Below are 13,120 nucleotides of genomic sequence, written 5' to 3'. Positions count from 1 at the left end.
TGAAAAGTGTTTCAAGTCAGAGGGACCTGCGGGCAGGTGCAGAGGAGTGATTGACTCGCTGATCTCTATTCAACTCACCTTACAGCCAGGCAGCAGCTGGACCGCTGAGCAGGTTCACAAAGCTCTGAGAGCAGCCGGGACTTCCAAGAAGTTCAGCAACAGGGATCAGTCTGTGTTATTGACTTGGCAAAGACTCCAGCCAGTATGATTCCACCAGCTAGGGGTTCACTGACAAGTGTGCACGTGTGTGTGTGTATGTGTGTGTAGACCGGAGCTAAGTGCTTTGTAGTCCAGATGGGTGGCCAGGCCCCAGTTGATTTTGGTTGAGCTGAACTCATTCTCCCTCTCTCTGACACGCACACATACTGTATGCATGAAACCAGCTGCCTCCTATTCCTCCGCTCTTCCTTGTGTATGTATCACTGTTATCAAGTTGTTTAAAATGAAAATTTATGTGCTGAACAGCTGGCAGGAGCAGAGGCCACCCACTCAGTGGAGAAGAATTATGTTGTCAGCAGAAATGTAGAATCAAGATATATTCTTCCTTTTTGCACAAAAGACTCACTTAAACAACACCACAGAAAGATAGCCTAATAGCGTCTTCCACACTGGGTTATTATGAACAAATGTTTCCGTGCCAACTGGTGGTTGACTGAGATAGATTTTTCTGTTTCCACTGTCGTTTCTGCAGAAGGGGTTCATTACATAACCTTGTCATGATATAAAAAGTATGTATCGTTGCATCTGATGAAATTTACTTCATTAAATCTAATATGAACTCAAACATAATTGCATGAATGCATTTATTACATCATTTACTGATCATTTCTATTTTTAGATTTTTATAATATTTCTATAGTTTGTGTTTCTTACACAATTAAAATGTCTTCTGATTGCATATAGAGAAAACGGGATGCTTTATACAACAAAACATAAAAAAGGATGCTAGTAATGACATTTTAACGGGACTTTACGGACTTTTGGATTTTTATGCTCGCGATTGCCCCCTAAGGCCAAAAGCGTAACGGCAGCTTCAATAGTAGGCTCATGCACGAGGCGCGCATGCTGTACGTGCACACTCCTTAACGAAAATAACAGCTGAGACAGTCCTGTGTGTGTGTGTGTGTGTGTGTGTGTGTGTGTGTGTGTGTGTGTGTGTGTGTGTGTGTGTGTGTGTGTGTGTGTGTGTGTGTGTGTGTGTGTGTGGCCCGGAGGACAGAGGACAGGAGAATGCGCAGCTAATTAATTAAATAATGTGGTTCTGTACCTTTCTCTTCAGCACAGCAGACAAAGGTTTATGATGGGTCAGTCCTCCTGCATGCTCAGATCATTCCCTTCCCTTGCTTGAAAAATTGTTCCAAAATGAAAGTCGAACCCACATCTTTTTTATCTGTGAATTCAATGCCGTTCGGCAAGTCTCAAATAAAAATGTGGGCATCTTACTGTAAAAAAATATACCATTCACGTAAAAAAGAAACTCTACATAAACTATGTTCTCAACCAGAATCAAACCCAGGTTATCTGCATAGAGTCAGACATCTTACAAGGTGATCTACACTCTAGTAACATTCACAGTATCTGTAACTTTTATATCCTTGATGACAGCTGAAACAACGTCAAACCACAGAACGGTTCGAAGTGAAAATGGCTATTTTGTTGCTAATTTGCAGGAAATATCTAGAAGAAAGTTCTACAGAAAGTAGCTAAGGGTCCTCAGAAATGTAGCTAGGTTTGTCACTAGGCGTTAGGAACAGCGACAGCCGCTGAGTTGACACCACCTCTCTCTCTGCTGCTAAAGCTACTGATAGCAAATGCTACGGGCTATGCCTGAGCGTGAACGCGCATGAAGCAGCCTGCTCGACCCGAGCAGCTCTCTTTTTCTGTGATTTTACAGAAAAACAGGCAATCACAGTAAAAATGCCAGGGCTCATTCTACAGGACCAGGGCATTGCAGGAGAATGTATGAAGAAGAAATGTATTATTTCTATACATGCTTTGGCTGTCTAACTTCCATAATGCCCCTTTAAGGAATCTACAAACATTTTTTAATGTTATAGGTAAAATCACACAATAACAACCAAAACAAAAAATGCGTTCAGGCTGCAGAACGATGTTGCAGATGTTTACAGGCCCTTTTACTTTCATTAGTTAAATGTAATCAGTATTCTAACAAGGTTTACACATTGCTGCAACTTTGAGGTCCAAAAAACTAAACAGATGTTGAACTTTTTGCATCACATAATTTATTTTTGACGTTACACAGTTAATAAAATTACATTTATTGTTGTGTTTATCAAAACCCTTAAAGTATTACAAAAATCTCTATATTTTCATGTCCGACTGCCAAAGCTGCTTTTGGCTGTCTGTTCATCTGCAGACTGAAGACTGAGATTGTTGGTGTCCACAAAAAGCTGAAAATCGCACCAAAATCAGCCAGTAATGCATTTTCAAAAAGTTCACCAGGGAAAATGTTGGTAAAACTGAATTACAGGTAAATTTACTTCCCAACCAAGAAACATATTGGCTTGCTGACATGTTTTCTACTCTTTCAGTTGTTGCTCCTGGCTCCAAGCCAACAAGCACACAGAAGTGATTACCGGGGCCTGTAAGCAAAGAGTCGCCATATCAGAGTACATGTTCTGCATGGGTGAGTGGCTCACAAGAAGCCATGCACAATACTATACATGCATCTCTGTGTGAATACAAAAACGGAACTTTTTCTTAAAAGGGTGCATATGGTAAGCAGCCTCACACGGAAGTAGGCACACACATGCACATACGTTTGCACACTTATGGGGGTGACAGAGTGCACTGGCTGAGCTCAGATGAACCAACGGCAACCTGGGGAAGGAGGAATGTGTATGGCGCTGATCCAAGAAAGGCCGTCAAGAGTCCTCAGCAGGCAATCCCGGTTGTCTTAGTGAGCACAAGTGTGAGTGTGTGGGAGTCTGTGCATCTGCACAAGAGGATAGTAGAAATATATTTCATTGTATGTTTATTTGTAAGTTTGTTTTCCATTTTAACTAACTTTTGTTGCTAGTTATGCAGTTACACCAGCATACACCAAGTAAAGAGCCTCAATCAGCCAAATCTGCTTCAACCAAAGTTCCTACTTTTAAATTAAATGACAGCTGCAGGACTCAGTGGAGCAGCTAGAAGTGATGTGAGCCATCATTACAGAACTGCAGCGTAGGGAAGCTGCAGAGGCAGGGAAGACACTCACTGTACCCAAAAATAAAGAATGATGTCATGCAGATTCCAAATGTGGACTGCAGTGGCAGAAACAGGGTCATGTGTGCACTCAACTAATGCACTGCAGAACATGGGAGAAAAAGAGATGGAGGAACACGGCTGGAGAAAGGAGAGTGAAGAGTTGTTTAAAATATTCAACCCCCCTTCCATTAACTCACCATGTAGATGGGAACGCCACACTGTACATCTCAGGAGAGAGACGGGTGGGGGGGGACTGTTGGATCAGACCTGTTCTATCCAGTAGCCCTTAAATCCAGCTCAGCATTTTCTAGGTGAAGTCATCTCTCTTTTTCACCCCTTTCTGTGTTTCGGCTTTCTCAAGTTTTCTGGCTTTTGCACGCACGTGCTCGTCTTCCCTTCTGCTGCAATTGCTCAACATGTGGTGCACTGCAATACGCAACGCATCTTGTTCAGTGTCCGTAGATGGCTATAAATCTGGGGCTGCCTGTTGTCATCCTGAGCTTAATAGAAATGGGAAGTGTGTGGCTTGCTCTGTTAATGTACCACAGACCTCCATCCTGCCCTTTCTTCACTCTTTAACCATACTGCATCTTTTGACAGACAAGAAGAACACCATAAACAAATGGGAAAATGGCTGCCAGCTGCAGTTGCACCAAATGGAATATGTGTTGGTTTCATAGTTTTTGAGAATGAAGACAACCATGGGTGTAATTCCCAAGGGGGGGGATGACATGACCCCCCCCCCCCCCCCCTTCCAGAGTCAATTTTTGTCTTCTGTACTTTTTACCAACAAAAAACAAAATTATGCTACATTAAATATACTGGTTGAGCACTAGGGCCAAGAGTTCAGCTAGAATATGATGCAGATGAGCTCCATTGATCAGATATTCAAAAAATAATTGTAAAACGGTGACAATGAGTAGGAATGAAAATGACTAACAAGATGGAAAACAAAGTTGAATTGAAAGTATTAGTTTTTTGTTTTACTGCCACCTGACATTGCATAAAAGTGCTTCTAGGCTGTGGTTTCATGCACATTCCATTTTTGGTTCGTTTTAAAACACAAATAAGTTTTTTCTTTACCTTGCTGACGTTTCGTTTGCGGCTGCAAACATCCGCAGATAAACGGAGTAGGAAGTGACGCCACCATCAGCGTCAGGTCTGAGGATGTTTGCAGCCGCAAACGAAAAGTCAGCAAGGTAAAGAAAACCCTTATTTGTGTTTGAAAAAGAACCAAAAATGGAATTTGACGACAAACACAGAAAGAACGTACAAAAGAGTTTTATGCACAATTTTGTCAAATTACCGTAAACCCGGTCCTCATGCCGATTGTGTTATCGGATGCCCATGCTATTGAGTGATTTTACTGGATGCCAGTGAAGAGATGTAAGAACAGGAGTGATGTGCTTGGTTCTGTTGGTTCTTGTTAAGACTCTAGCAGCAGCATTCTGAATAATGCGGCCCGATTCAAACACAGATCATTACTTTGCAGAAACAGCTACCAGACCACGTTGGCACATTTATCTATTATTCTGAATAAAGCGGCAGTTGCTTCAGGGGCGATCCTAGCCTGTTTGCTGCCCTGGGCGAACACCCTCTTACGCTGTTTCACTTCCAGCTGCGTCAGCAGACACATCCTTCTCCCTTTGCTGCACCAGCCTTCAGCAGAGCAAATGCACCTTGCTGCTCTCTGATCTGCAAACGGGGAAGAGAACCGATCTATGTTTCCAAAACACCGGCATGATGCCGGGGCATCGTGTGGTAGTAGGAATACACTGAAATGATCTTAGAGGGAAATCAAAGGAAGATTTCTGCTCAAAATGCTACTTTCCAGCATCCCCATCTTATCTCTGAACACTGATTGGTCAAACACCCCTCAAAAGAGGAAATTTGAGGGAGAGGCCACCTCAAGTTCAACTACTGTTGCATTTTGACCAAACCAAATAAGAATTGACAGTACAAGTAGAGTCACCATTGGCCCCATCATTTGATGAAGGACCATCTAATGGCTCTTTTCTGTACGACCTTAATCTCATGTAGGAGTCTGAAGGAAATCCACTGGCTGGTGTTGTTATAGCCGTTTTATTTTGTGCCATTGTCCTTTTCTGGAGCAAGCAAGATAGCCCCACTTCAAAAGAAAGTTTAGATATATTCTCATAAATAATCTTTACTGATATTTATAACTAAAACTCTGTCACTGTTTTTCTTTAGTAGTCATGAGGAGCTGGTGCCAGGGGCTTCCTGGACTGGCCGCCAGTCCATCACAGGGAACCACCTAAAACTATACTTATACTTAATCTTATTACTACCCAAGATCATTCCGGACTCAGCCAAGTATGAAGTGTAATTATACCGCATGTGTCCCTCTTTTTGTTTTTGCACACATTTTTTATGACTCCCCTTTTCATATGTTAGTTGTTCACATTTATTTATTCATATGATAAATATAAAAAATGACTCAGTGACTGTATGAGGAAGAGGTGAACTCATATAAGTGTCTCAATGTGCTCTAAAAAAATCAAAAACCAAAAAGCTACACAACTAAATCCGTCAGCAGGCACTATACGATGATTTAGATGTCAGTTTTATGAGAAGCGTGTGAAGTAAGCACGAGGATGTGTAACTGATTTCTGGAGGAACAGGGTATCCCCGTCACAAAGAACAAGAGGACAACAGGGAAAGATTATGGCTTGGCTGGCGTCAGAACTTCGTTATCCAACTTTCATAAGGGTTCGGTTCAGGCCAGGTGAGACAAAAAAGGAATTTTTGTCTCCCCCTCTCTTGGACAGCTGTTTCTCAGAGACTTGGACGGGGCAACAACAAGAAGTGGAGCAGAGAACGGGGAGAAAAAAAAGAAAAGGAAAAGTGAAAGAAAAGAGATGGAGTGATTGTGTAGCTGGAGGCTGGTTTTATTCCAAATCAGATCACTTTATAGCAAGGCAGGGGACGAGTGGTTCCAGGCAGCAGACAATAGGCCAACAGGATCAATATTGACATTCTCCTTAGTGATAGATGAGTTGGCTGGGTGAGGTCAGGGACTGGACCTCTCGTTTAGCCTGGCAGCACTACTGGTCATGGCTGGGGGACACTTACTGTAACTTTGGCCTGCCAGAGTAATGGAGGGTCTGAGAGAGCCCACGAGAGGTTTCCCCCACCCTTGGCTTCATGAGTTTTATTACGGTAAAAGAAATCAGTCCTCCGCTGGCCTGATTCAAACACAGACCATTACTTTGTAAAAACAGCCACCAAGCCACGTTGGCACTTGCACAGACCAGCTTGTGTGGCAGAAAGCAACTTACGCTGTCTGTTTTTCAAAGAGAAACAATAAGCAAAGCACTTTTGGAAAATGGACTATTTATTAGTTCTTATTAAAACAACTTTCAAAATTACACCAATTCACTGCAAGATGTACATGTGGGCAGATACCGAGATGAACATCAGGTACAGACTCTCGTCATACCTGCAGCCTTTCATGCTACCACAAAATATAGTGATACTGTTTCCCTGGTGAAAACTCCATGTACTTGCGTTGCTGAAACAACATCTCACTTGTTGTTTACCTAAAGTGGTCAATTAATCCAAGGCAAACTCATAAAAGAGGAAATGATGTGGGCTGTTTGTGCAGCCAGTCCAGTTTTCTGATTTTATTTTTTAGGATTTTAGGTGTTCCTAACTACAAACCCTTTGTGTGGTAAAGAAAGAAGGGACTAAACTTGGGGAAGAAGGGCTAACAGATGTGATGAACCAAAAAAAAAACAAAACAAAACAAAAAACAAGAAAGAGGCAAAATTGAGGAGTGAGTTGAGAAAGAGATGGCAGAGAAAAGAGAGGGAGGAGAAAAGGTCATTGGAGGTGATGGGAGAACGTATGTGGTGGGCTGATTTCATTAAAGATGGAGCCCGGCCACTCTCCTCCTCCTCTAATTCTTTTCTGTCTGGTTACTGGACTGAAGCCTTGCAAACATGCTAAACACATGTCCAGTCTCCCACACACTTCTTCTCTGAACACTTGTGTGTCTTGAGGGGGAGAAAAAAAATAGAAATGGCATCTTAAGAGTTGCATTTCAGATCAATACATGTTCCTCCCAGCGTCCTACACATGTACATGTGCTCTGATTTCCCGGTCTTCAGGCTGCCTTAAAGTCCAAACCACTCGGTGACCCCTCCTCTCCTGGGGTCAAGTTTCTGCCTCTGTTTTTCGTCCTCCATGAACTTGTCCTGTATCTCTTCCAAAGAGCCCTCCTCTGGCACCCTGTCTTTTTCAGGGAAGAGGTTAGGAAAGCTGAAAGTCTGGCCCTGTGCCTGGTGAAGACAAAGAGACAAATTAGCACTGTTAAAAGTCCTTTAATACTGAATTTCAAATAATACACAAGACAAAGCAAAATGAGATGGCTATTTTGAATTCAAGACGCTGCTTCTATATCCTTCCAGTTACACAAATTCTGTCTTTCTCTCTGGCATTGAACTTCTCCAATTCTCTCCCACATTTAATCTCTCATCTCTTTTCGTTTCTCTGGTCTTGATTTATTCAGAGGGAAAGGATGGTATCCATTATTTATTCCATACCAACCCATCACTGGACATGGCTAATGCATTACTGGCCCAAATGTAGTCATGTAGTCTGTATCAGGCTGCTATAGCGTATAGTACAGTACACACACTTGAACGCATGCAATCACACACACCGAAAAATGCTAAATAAAAGATGGCAGGTCATTGGATGCAGTTACACACACAAATCTATAACTTCTCCCTTGCAGTCTCTCTCATGGACACCTGATAACTAGAGAGGACCATTAATGGTATCAAATGGAGTAAAATCATTGCTGCACTGACGTGATTTAACCCTATACAGCTTCATGACAGTGCGCGTGTGTGTGTGTGTGTGTGTGTGTGTTACTCCTCAAAAAGCATCATAGACACTGTAGTTCACACTGACTTAAAAGCAGCTAAATGTGTTTGTCAGTCGTAGACATGTCAACTAATATATGGAGGCTCGTCGCTGTAAAAGAAATTGCCTCAATGAACACAGCTGACAATTAAAAATTTTGTTTAAATATTTAAAATATTTTGCTTGGGGTCAGTTTGTAGGCGTTCAGGAATGGTCTGGCTCTAATGTGAATGTCACTTTGTCTGTCTCCAACCCCCAAAATACCGAGAGAAACATGCATATAATTAACGCATAGCATGGTTTGATTCCCAAAGGGGGCGACAACATGAGACTCGCTCAGCTAAAGATGCAAAATGAAGATGCTTTTGTTTCCAGTGGAAGTGCTTAAAACAGACCAAGCTTATGGGGCAGGTCGACATCTGGTTTTAGTTTTATGGTCAGGCCATAACCAAACTAATAAGAATGTCTAAGACTGATCTGTCTAAGAGAGACAACTACACGAACATTTCATCCCTGGTAGAAGGTAGGGTTGTCACGGTGTGAAAATTTAACCTCACAGTTATTGTGACCAAAATTATCACGGTTTTCAGTATAATCGCGGTATTTTTTAAAACGTGTCACATTTTCAGACAACTAAATAAACCCTGTATATCAGGAAACTATTGTCCTAGTTTGAGTCCAAATTTTGCCTAAAATTAGTTATTTTGTAATTATGTTGTTTATTTGTTTACATATTTCCCCTTTAGTCTTTAAAATACCAATATTTGCCCATAACTTCTTATTTTTTGTCTGTTTGATGTCATCATTTTAAAAATATTAGACCAGATGATACTCAGTACTCAAGTAGCCTTCTAATCAGATACTTTTTTTTACCCTTACTTGAGCAATAAACCCTATATCAGGAAAATATTGTCCTCTGTTTGTGTCCTTCCAGTGAGCTTTGCCGATTTGGGAAAAGGTCATCAGGCAGTAATCATCGTTAAATTCATAATTATTCTTGGAGAGAGACCAACTCGTATCTGCCCCTGGGAGCCCCGTAATGCAATAGCGTCATTTCAATATGGGGGTGTCTGCGACACGGTTTATACGGTATGCAGGTAGCAGTCTTCTCCACCCTCCCACTGATAGCTACAAGGAGTGGGTGCATCTCTGCAACCATTTCTTGACTAAATAACATGTCAATTCAATGTAAGCCAGAAATAGACAACTTTTCATTTAGGGGCATAATTATGCCCCTTCCTCAGGCAATTTGTTCCCTTTTTCAATTATTCTGGATAGTTAATCCTGTCCAAGTAAATGTTAAGAGTATCTAAAACTAGAAAATTCCTGAATAAATCTAAAAATGGGGCCGGCACAAGATAGTGGCCATGTGTTATAGAGCCCCCAATTATTGATATATGGGTGACGTTGGGATGAACACCCCAAACTCATATTATTGGGGGGAGCACCCCAAAATCATGATATGCCACACTTCCCAGGACCGAGCCGGTCGTTTTCAAGTAACATTAGTGAGGATGCACGCCTCTAATAAAAAGCAAATTTCCTGAAATTTTTTTGAAAGTGACCCTCCAGCTGGCCAAATAGAAAAACGGGACATGCTAATTGAAGAGGCATTTTTACAATGTTTGTTGCTAATTACGTTGCCACGGTATATCAGATTGCTTAGAAAAGTAATAGCACACCTCCCATAGCTGAGCCATTAGAGCCGTATCAACGCCCGCAAAAGAATAAGATAACAAATCCTCCAGTGAAGAACAATAAAGTACCTGCCAGAATGGCAGGTTCATTAAATAGTAAAGACATTGCTTGACTAGTCATTTAATTCTCAACTGATACTCTTACATCCTGTATCTCAACCTCACTAGTAGCAGTGAAGACAGGTAAAACTGTGTTTTGGGAACAGCATCTATGAAGGCGAGTACTCACAAAACTTTCCAGCAAATCATCCTGGCACTCATATTGTGAAGATAGAAAATGCCACTTATTTTGGTTGTATCACCAAAAATTCCCTATTTAGGTGGGAAGAAGATGAGTTTGTTGATTGGTTTAAACAAATGTGGGAATGACGAGAGACGCTGGTGGACTTCAGAAGGAGAGGTTGCACCCTTTCTCCCCTCACCAATGGAGGAGAAGCCCTGGAGCTGGTGTAACTAATAGGGCTGTAGCGAAGCCTCGACGGCGTCGACGGCTCGATTCTAAAAATTTGTCGACGTCAGATCCGGTAGTCGACGCACCGCGCCCACTTGTTGCATCCACAGGAGTTTGTAAATAGAGGAGGAATCTGCCTGTTTTCCCTCTAGTTCGCCCTCTTCTGCACCTTCACTAACATCTCCGCCAAATACCGAAGACCCGGAACAACGTCCGTCCGTTACTAGATTCCTTTGCTGTTTTGCCCGCCTTCGTCTCCCGGCAACGGACAACAACTTCCGGGGTCAGATGCGCTGCTCCGTCTCTACCGCAGATGTAGAACATCACCGGGAGCGTTTCTCCCTTCATTAAGGAGCTTCTTTCAGACATTAGGAGAGCTGTTTTGGTGGTAGCAGTCTCTCCTCCGTGCTGGTCTGTTTGCTGCTGGGTGTTTTTGGTTTATTTAAACTTGGTAACTTGAACTCAACGTTGGTAAAGCTACTGTTAGCATCTTCGCTAACAGCTTCTTGTGTTTGGATAAGCTGTTACGTTTTGGTTTAGAGTTCATCTTTTTTGTGGTGCAGATCTCCCTTTTATTACATTTAGAGTGTTGTGGGTTTTTGGTTTCGTTTAAGATAACACCTTCAGTTTGGTTTAACCACCCAGTTTAGAGTTGGGCCTTTGGAGATCCTTATTTTGCTCCAGAACCCAGTAATCTTTGCCCAGTGGGACATCCCTACTTATTTGTACTTTGTTTTAATTTCCCACAGGCAGAATTAGTTTTATTATTCCCAACCTGTGGATGGAAAGATTTATGTTTTTTTATAGTTGTAAATAAACCTGATCATCATTTTAACTTTTAAATCCCGTTATTGTCCCTTCCTTTTTGCACACGAGCCAAACTCCCCAGGAAGGGTCGTAACACCACTCGCCTCACGCACATAAGTGACCAAAACAAAGCAGCATGGAGACACTCCGTCTCCAACCACCTCTCAGGCAGCAGCCTGCACTCCCAAGTTCTACACGTCACCAGAACATAACCAACCAACACGATAAAAGCAGTGTTATACAAGATGGAAGGCCTGTTGTGTTTATTCTCTTACAGTAACAATTTATCACTTTTTGAGGAATTTATTAGAGATTTTTTGGTTTTTATTAACTGTGCAATAGAAAAATAATCATTAGATTAATTGTCTAAATAGTCATTAGAATAGTCGACTATTCGATAAAATAATCGTCAGAATAATCGTTTTAAAAATAATCGTTTACCCCCAGCCCTAGTAACTAGCTAGATACAGGGGGAAAAAATGTGGTTATCAGACCATTACTGAAAAACCCCAATCTGGATCCAGGAGTTCTCTCCAAATGCAGACCCATTTCAAATCTCTCATTTCTATCAAACGTTGTAGATCAACTTCATAACCACCTCAAAAACAATAACTGTTTGAAAAGTTTCAGTTTGGTTTCCACAGTGGCCATAGCACAGAAACAGTCTTGGTTAAGCCTAATTTATACTTCTCCATCTGCGCCGGTACGGAGACACGCAGCACCACTGGGCAAGGACTCGGACAGGCTTGCGGAGGCTGACGGAGACATGCCCTAAATTTTAACTATGTGTTGAAAGAAACGGAGATCGCAAGCTTATGATTGGTCAGGACACTGATTCTCGTTTTCATTCATCATCGGCACAGTCTTTGCCAGCAGACACGGAACAGACTGAAGAATGCATTGCAGAAAATGTCTGAAAATATGAACATTTATTCACCCGTGACTGAAGGAGTACAAAGTACTCGTGGACGAAAAAGATGAGAAACATGGGTTTAGAAGTATGGATCGCATGAAGACGTGAAGAGGAATGAGGGAAGGAATGAAGTCTCTCAAATACATTAAAACAACGTAAACACAAAGCACATACACTATCGTGGATTGGATACGTGACTGTAATGGTGGCAGGACACCTCAGAGTGGCGCTACACCCTCTGTTGTCCTGGCGGGGAGCAATCCCCAGTTGACGGAGAAGCCTGAAAGCAAAACTTCTTTGTCAGTGTGTGTGCATCTCTCCCTTGCAGAGCTGACGGAGAAGTTTGAATTAGGCTTTTGGGTCACAAACGACCTCCTGATGACAGTACATACTGGCTTCCCATCTCTATATTATATTATATTATATTATATATATGATATATTATATCACAGTACATGATAAGATAATCACTTTAACAGATTTCTGACAAATCATAAATAATTTCTGAAAGAGGAAAACGCCAGAAAGCAGCTTTAACAGCTGCTTTTGATATGGTCGACCATAACATTCTCCTTCACCGCTTGCAGTATACCATTGGTCTGTCAGGGAAAAGTCCTTGCCTGGTTCTCCTCATACCTCACTGGCAGAACTGAACTTGTCGCCCTGGGCCAAACAAGATCGCACACCCATGAAGTCACCTGTGGTCTCCCTCAGGGCTTTGTTCTGGGCCCCACTTTATTTTCCGTTTGCATGCTTTCTCTAGGCAATATCATTAGCAGACATGGCATATCCTTCCACTGTTATTAGGGATGGGTACCTTTGACATTTGAATCGATCCGGTACTAATTCCCGGTACCTACGAGTCGATACCGGTACTTAACGGTACCAATTTTCGATACTTTTGAGTGTTTATTATTTTAATTCTCTTTTATAATTAAATATATATTTTTCTCAATATATAACCATATTTGATAAATATCACGATAAATAACATACAAGTTTGTATTTTAACATCGTCCTTGTAGTTTTATAAGCTGATAATTAAACTGAAGCAAACATCTTTACTGTGAACTAAATTTACTGTGTATCTTCATTCCTTTTGCCGTCCTTTTTCATTTGATTTTTCCTACTGGGAAGTTAGAATTTCCG

At 41.7% G+C, this 13,120-nt stretch overlaps 1 protein-coding gene across 1 annotated transcript in view; it reads right to left on the bottom strand.

Annotated features, from left to right (window-relative positions):
* Positions 1 to 6,550: 6,550 nt before the first annotated feature.
* Positions 6,551 to 13,120, bottom strand: part of mrpl23 (mitochondrial ribosomal protein L23) — a 59,230-nt gene continuing 52,660 nt past the window's right edge. Inside the window, exon 5 of the mRNA XM_015964872.3 lies at positions 6,551 to 7,514. Within this exon, the coding sequence (XP_015820358.3) occupies positions 7,350 to 7,514 (165 nt within the window). The 3' untranslated portion in view covers positions 6,551 to 7,349. The remainder of the gene's footprint in view (positions 7,515 to 13,120) is intronic.

The sequence above is a fragment of the Nothobranchius furzeri genome, chromosome 4, assembly GCF_043380555.1.
Source record: "Nothobranchius furzeri strain GRZ-AD chromosome 4, NfurGRZ-RIMD1, whole genome shotgun sequence".
In the NCBI taxonomy this organism is placed as follows: domain Eukaryota; kingdom Metazoa; phylum Chordata; class Actinopteri; order Cyprinodontiformes; family Nothobranchiidae; genus Nothobranchius; species Nothobranchius furzeri.
The sequence above is the reverse complement of the archived record's forward strand: the minus strand, read 5'-3'. Positions and strand labels throughout refer to the sequence as shown.